This window comes from Taudactylus pleione, unplaced genomic scaffold, assembly GCF_031769625.1.
Source record: "Taudactylus pleione unplaced genomic scaffold, aTauple2 ptg000094l, whole genome shotgun sequence".
NCBI classification, from domain to species: Eukaryota; Metazoa; Chordata; class Amphibia; order Anura; family Myobatrachidae; genus Taudactylus; species Taudactylus pleione.
The window spans coordinates 1,944,185-1,951,862 of NW_028284496.1; the positions used below are offsets into that span (position 1 = coordinate 1,944,185).

The window sequence follows — 7,678 nt, forward strand, 5'->3', positions numbered from 1 at the left end:
TATTATATTACTATTTCTATTGTGGTCATGGTGTGGGATGGGAAGGGGGGTTTCCAGGCAGACGGAAACCCCCCCTGCGTTTGCCTATGCCCCTCGTGACACCCGCCGGACCCTTCCGCCTCACTCGCCGGACCCCTCACGACACCTGCTTCACCCGCCGGACCACCACAATATCCACAGCACCCGTGCGACACCTTCCGGACCCACCCGCAGCACACGCCGGGCCTCCCGTGACACCCGCTGGGCCCCCCCCTCAGGTATTCCGAAAACCGTAAGAATCCAAAATCCGAAATGCTCCTGGTCCCGAGCATTTCGGATATGGGAGACTCAACCTGTAATGGTATTGAAAATGGATCAGAAAAAAGTCCAAAGGAAATTTGCAGCAGTCTGCTAAAACAGGGATATCCCTTATTCCCAATGTCCAAATGCACATTAAGCATTTATTATTAAGGTGTCATGTCACCATCAACGGCAAGATTTAGGAAGTGTAATTCTGTGCTTTAATTCAGAGCTATTGGTTAATTAAACTGCGGTAATGAAAAGATTTCTTGCTCCTCTGGCGGCAGGTAATGGCAGATACTGTCAGGGGCGTAGAGAGCCACGCGGGGCCCCGGTAAAGAGGGGGCGTGGCCTAATTTCAGCAGGCCTGGCCACGCCCTCTTGAAAAAAAAAAAGATTTTTGCAGCGCCGCGAAGCGGTGCTGCGAGCCGGGGAGGGGGCGCTGTGAGCCCCTCAGCCCGGCGCAAAGCAAGTTGGGGGCGCGATCAGTGTGATCGCTCCCCCCTTCAGGCATAGGAGATTGCTGTTGCTGCTACTTAGCAGCCGCAAGCAATGTCCCGCTGCAGCCCAGCACACGCGGCGCCAGACCCGGGCCCCCGCCGGGCCCCTCTGGAAGCCCGGGCCCGGGTAAACTGTACCCGCTCCCCCCCCTCCCGGCGCCCCTGGATACTGTAGCTGAGCAACTCACAGTGTCTCCATATAAGCCCGGAGCCCCAGCAATAATAACAGTCTCGTTAATACAAGAAAGCACTTGCAGTCAATAAATCACCGTTCCTCCAAATTAATCGGCCGATTGCGTGCGTAGTAGCATCTGCCATCCTTGCTGAATCAGACCTTCTATCATGAAAATCTTGAAGCTAAATTATACTTTATCTTATAATAATTATCATTTGTTTCTTCATCGATTGTAAAAAAATAAGTTTACTGTTACAATAAGCTCCAAAATGTGATTCTATTTAGTGTAGGACACTCACTGAGAGCACCTCCCAACTCACATGTGCAGTTTTGATTTTCAGGGACCGTCCCAACTTACTGGGAGGGGGGAATGGGGGGGTTTGCGGCTGGGAAGAGGGGGAGACCTAATATTTCATGGGCACTAAAATTATAACATTGAGAGGTAATGATTCATCAAATCACATTGGAGCTGTTGTAGCGTTGGCGCAGGTCCAACCTCTTCTGCCCTTTTCCTAGTGAACATATGCACAACAACCGCGTACGTGTATCTTATACTTACATCTGTCCACACGTAGAAAGGCAGAAGCATTGGCTTATCTATATTGGGTGCAGGGTCCCAACTCAACACAGACCCACACTGCACACCCTGCACCCACGTTTAATGCTCACCTCTCCGGAGTCCCACATCAGCGGCCAGGCCCGCTGAGAGCCGCGGCGGGCCCTCCCGCGATTAGGCCACGCCCCCTTCCCTATAAAAAAAAAATGCAGCGCCGCACGCTTGGGAGGGGGGCGCTCTGTGCCCCCTCAGCCCTGCTCAAAGCCAGGGGGGCGCGATCAGTGTGATCGCTCCCCCCCACAGGCATAGGAGACTGCCCTCACAGGCATAGGAGCGGCGCCGGACCCGGGCCCCCCAGGAAGCCCGGGCCCCGGTAATCTGTACCCGCCCCTCCCCCCCTCTTGGCGCCCCTGTCAGCGGCGCGGCATAAATCACAATGGAAATGCCTAGTGACCATATTCCTAATAATTGTGCATGCACGGTAGAAAAATCAGCAGGAACATCATGACGCGGACGCCATGTTCTTGGAGACCTAAGCATGCGCATAGACTTTGGCAGTGTCTACTCACGTGCACTGGCCGCAAGATAGGAGGGGGTCAACACAGAGACTGCACATGGGCTAACACTTTGAATAAGCCCCCGGGCAGAAGGGTGGAGGGAATGAGCTTGCATAGCCTACTGTAGTGATGATATCGGTATATGGTTTTGTAGATACTATCCTTCTGCACTGGGGGAGGGGGTGACGTATTTATAAAAAAACATTTATTTGCTTACTCAAATAAACAACAATTATAACTGATGCTTTGAGTGTATCATGCACTAAGCGTAACTTACTCATTCAGAGTCTCTCGCAAGATGCGATTGCTCGCTTGCTTGCAAAAAGGGGCCGGATATGCAAATCAAGCGATCGGTCTTTGCGCTGTAAGGACACTCTCTGTGTCTCAGTGAGCGACGGCAGTTAGCGTACGCTGGATTATAAAACCTCCCACCTGTCACTCGCAGCACACGTCATCTCCGGGAAGAGTCTGATTAATCGTGAACATCGACGGCCATTGGAGCTGCTCGCAGCGCTTGGGGTTGACCTAAGTCACGTGTGCAATGATGCTACTTTGCTAATTATGCACGCCCTTTAAACGCCGTTTTGGCGTCCAGACACGCTTGCGTTCGCAATACCACTCCCCCGTTTACAAGCACCTTCCCCTGTTACCACCCACAAACGGCACTATCTGTCACTCAAAGCAGCGACCTGAAAGTGGCTTGCGAGCTAGCAAAATCAGATCACTGTGAATTATAGCATGCGCAGATGTGCGATTATCGCTCCCAGCGAGCGAGCGTGCCCTAGCAAGAGACTCTGAATGAGATCCACTGTCCCAAATGTAATAGGTCGCGATTTTGTTTTTTTTGCGAGTTTGACAGTAAATTTGCATGTTTTGGCTAATCGGAAATGTAATAGAGGTTACTTTTTTAACTCTCCGAATGTAATAGGAATATGACTAAAATTCACCAGAACTTTAGACCAGGTTCAGATAGGCGAGATTAATGATACTTCCCCCACCCCAAAAAAATAAAGTGGCTAATTAACCCATGTGAAGTCCATAAATCATCATCACATGCCTATATACCCCACACCTACACCATTGCACCTGTGAGGGTTGGAGGAATGGAGTTTGTACACTCTTCATTGGAGCTGTATGCTTGTGGGCTACTTTCTATGGAGGAGGGTGCAGGAGCATCACCAGATCCAGGTCCCTATTCTGCTTAGTGCCAGACGAGGATATCAACTAAGGATGGACCTGGGCTCCCTCTCAGATCATGAGGTGGTTCAGTTATTTAGATTGAACCCCACAAACCTCCTGACCCTATATGAGCAGGTAAGAGATGATTTGGAGCCTTTGGCTGGTAGTAACTATACAGTGCCTGGGCTGCATAAATGAAAGTGTGCCAGCATTATTTTGCCACTGGCCCATTTCAGTCAGTGAGCGCTAGAGTGCTGGGGATTACATAGGCCACTTTCTCTAAGCATTTATCTCAAGTGTTATCTTCCCTGAAGTAGTTGTGGCAAACATATATCTCATTCCCACGTTGTGAGTCTGAATGGCTGGACCTTAAGGTACTTTTCCATATGCTCACAGCACTGTCTAATGTGCTGGTAGCCATAGACTGCACCCACATTGGGATCAGATCGCCGCGCTTGAGAGGGTATGTCTATGTCACTAGCCATGGCTCCCACTCCCTCAATGTGCAGGGGATATTGCAGCAGTTGTGGAGGAGCCGGACCCTTTCCCATCAGAGGATGTTGTCAATACAGAGGGCGTTGTCAATACAGAGGGCATTGTCAGTACAGAGGACGGGAATGAGGTTCGACAGAGGATCATACAGCAGCATATTTCATGTAAGTTTTTCAGGACACAATGTAAGAGAATGTGTATGTGTATAGGTGTGTAACAGTTGTATGCCTACAAACACATTCATTCAAATGTATGTACATAACACAGGGGTCTGAGCTGGAACCGGGGGAAAAGCCTGTTACCTTAGTGGAGCACCCCTTTGATGAATAGTGTTGATATGTGAGTGCAGACTATTAGGACTACTCTCTCTATCTATCTATATAAAATGGAATTCAGGAGCCTATGCAATTTCCAATATTTTTTTAGTAGCATAACATTAGTTCGTAAACAGTCCCAAAAATAATAAGAAAATTATATTTATATGCATCTAGTCAATTTTGGCTTGAGGAGTGAAGCACACTGCACGCACCAAGTTTCAAGCATCTGTTTTTTGTATAGTTTTTGTTTTATTTTATCCTTTATTGCTCCTCTGCCTGATGTCACATTGCGATATTACATACCTTTCTAAGTGACTAAACTATACAATATTGAAATCCAACTTTATCCCGTAGTTTTTGCGTGGTACTGGAACGAACAGACAGACAAACAAAAATTCAGAAAAAATATTTTTGTTTCCATAGCTCATACACATTCCCAGGTAGTTAGGGTTAGGCTGCAGAGGGGGAGGTCAGATCTAGGCACTAGGGGGGAGGTTTAGAGTTAGGCACTAGGGGGAGGGATAGGGTTAGGCACTATGGGGAAGGTTAGGGTTTGGCACTAGGGGGAAGGTTAGGGTTTGGCACTAGGGGGAGGGTTAGAGTTAGGCACTAGGTGAAGGTTTAGGCTTAGGCACTAGGGGGAAAGTTAGAGTTAGGCACTAGGGGGAGTGTTAGAGTAGGACACTAAGGGGAGGGTTAGGGTTAGGCTGCAGAGGGGGAGGTCAGATCTAGGCACTAGGGGGGAGGGTTAGAGTTAGGCACTAGGGGAGTGTTATAGATAGGCACTAAGGGGAGGATTAAGGTTAGGCTGCAGAGGGGGAGGTCAGATCTAGGCACTAGGGGGGAGAGTTAGGTTTAGGCAGCAGGTAGGGAGGGTTAGGGTTAGGATACTAATGACAGGTGTTGGTATTCTAACCCTGTTGGGATGCTGACATCAGGATTCTGAATGCATTGATCCCAAATGCTGGCATCTAGTACCCAACCCGTACCCACACAGTATAACATTTATTTAATTGAGAGCAATCAGGTGCCTTGGTTCTTGGGTTGGGGTATAATAGAGGCATTTGTGAAGTATCCAGTACATGGATATACATAGCCAGCACAAGGAAGTGTACATGCAGCTCTCAGGTCTTATTTACAGACCCAGACAAATATCCACAAATCTTTTGAGTGATCCTATTTACACCGAATGGGAGGGGAAATGATTTACTGGCCCAAGCAGACACGGACTGAGGCTAAGCATTGGCCCCAGGGTCCTATCCACACAGAGAAGGCGGTGTGACCACATGCCACATGGGGTGTAGACTCCTATCATGAGGGTGTAGTCTTGCGCATCACCCTCTCTAAGCATGCTGGCTGAGCAGAGCACCTAGAGGCGTAGCTGCTTGGCCAGGCTTTCAGACAGCTGGACCGGCCCACCAAACCATTGGCCCTTTTGGCATGTGCCAGAATTATCCAGGTTACCAGTTCAGCCACGGTCCCAAGCATGGTACACTTGTCACAGACAAACCTTAACAGTATCAGTAGAGTGTCGGGGTTTTAAGTGAAAGTCATTTTTGCTTAACTAGAGTAGAATAGCGAACAGGCCAGTACATTTAATGTACAATTTTGAATGCATTGGTTGAGATTGTTTATTTATTTTTTAATTTATTTAAGTTTATTTGCTTCTAAATAGAAGTCTCTGCAGCCTTTAGCAAAACTCTCCCTGCATCATCGCAGGCTTCATTCAAAAAGTTTCCTAGCATCCTAGAAGTGGTAACATATGCGATCCCTCCTGCAGCCAAAGAGCCAAACACTGGTATATTGCTTAAAAAATGCTCCGCCAACATGGCTGCTCCCATGGTTCCCTGAGTAAGCAATTTAATGACAATCTCCTTATTTATGTCACTTATTGATTGCGGGGATTTAATCGCTGATTTCAATTCAGTCATACTTTTACCGCTTAAAGTGGATAACCTGCAGAGAGAACTTTCATCCAGACCAAATGCATGCTGGTATTCTCTCATCGTTTTGACTAAGATGGTGACATCACAAGCAAAGGCCAGGCCTGGAATAGGGAGTGCGGCAACAGCGCAGGCGAGGGTGGCTTTTCTCCATACCTGTTTCCTTAGTGCTTCTCTTTTCTTTTCTAATACAGGCAGAGAAATATTTGGCAGAGAGAGCAGGAAGGCCTCTCTCTTGTGCTTAAGTAGTTCCTTCTCCAGAGTCTCTTGCAGGAGATGACAGTCATACTTATAATTCAATAAATCCAGAAGAAAGACCCTCGGGTTTTCAATACCTTCTTTCATAAAACTATTAATACAGTCTTCCCGGATCTCTTGCAGGATTCTCTCTTCATTGTATGTTTTAGGTCTTCTTTTTTTAGCAGCTGACATGTCTGAATCGATTTTTGATCGCATAAAGTAGAAATTCTTTTTCATGTCATGGATGGCCTTAGCCAGTTGGATGTTGCAAGCCCGGAAACGTCCAGATGCAATGATAATAAAAAAGTCATACTTGGCAAAACCAACTCTTTGCAAATAATCTTCTGCCTTGAAATTGGGTGTTCCTATGCCGGGAAGGTCCCAGTACTTTACATTTTCGTAATGTGGATGTGAGTAAGCAGTTGGTTCCATCGTGGTCTCTACTACACCTGATTTGGCTGCACCTTCATCTTCATCATTTAAACCACGGAGAACATTGACAAACGTGGACTTTCCAGCACCTGCTTCTCCTGTTACTGCAATGTTCAATTGGGCAGTTTCTAAACACTCTAATGTTTTATTTATTAGTTCAACTGCTCTGGCAAGGTCACCTTTTTCTATGGCAGACCTGATCTCCTGAAATTCTTCTTCATTAATTTCATCCCTTATATTATCAGGATCCATCTTGGCTGTGTCCATTGTCTTCTGTAAGTGTTCTGTTCTGATAAAAATAAAATAAATCAAACATTATTTTACATGGACACAATAATTCTTCCTAGCCAGTGTATCTAAATAGCTTAAACATAGGAAAACAAGCAACAAATATACTAGGTGCTTCAGAGGTGGGTGTGGTGGTATGACACCTAAAGCAGCTCACCAGCTGGCCCCTGGATAGAATAGCAAAAAAAAAGGAAAAACTGGGAGCGCTAAAGTGTCAAAAAAGTGAAATAATTTTATATCTCAGTAATGTTGTAAATTAAATAACATATGACAATATAAAATATAAAATGACTAATTGACAAAAAATATAAAAACAAAGTAAAAAATAAAAAATAATAAAACTGGCAGCTGACAGTACCCAAAGGGCAAATACATAAATGTAAAACACTGTGGCCACAGGTAATCAACACGCAAATGAATGCAAACTGACTGATATGTAGCAGTAGATATGGAAAATAGCAGCAGCAGGTGAATAGCAATAATGTTAGTCCATATGTTCAGCCATAGAGGTCGTAAGAATCATATAATCCATAATGGAAATTGTTATTATTATCTTTTATATGAGCAGCAGCAGTGAGTTAGTGAAAGTATTGTAGCAATCCTTATAGAAAGTCTATTGAAAAAATACACAATGTTACTACCAGTCAAAAGACACCAGACATGGACTTGGATTGTGATCTCTGGCTTGTAGTGAAAACTGTCATCGCGGCTTCACTCAGC

General features: G+C 46.1%; 1 protein-coding gene across 1 annotated transcript; it reads right to left on the bottom strand.

Annotated features, from left to right (window-relative positions):
- Nucleotides 1–5,722: 5,722 nt before the first annotated feature.
- On the bottom strand, nucleotides 5,723–6,937 carry LOC148526756 (interferon-inducible GTPase 5-like). The gene has a single exon (XM_088469852.1). The coding sequence runs from the start codon at nucleotides 6,935–6,937 to the stop codon at nucleotides 5,723–5,725; it is 1,215 nt and encodes a 404-aa protein (XP_088325978.1).
- Nucleotides 6,938–7,678: the final 741 nt, after the last annotated feature.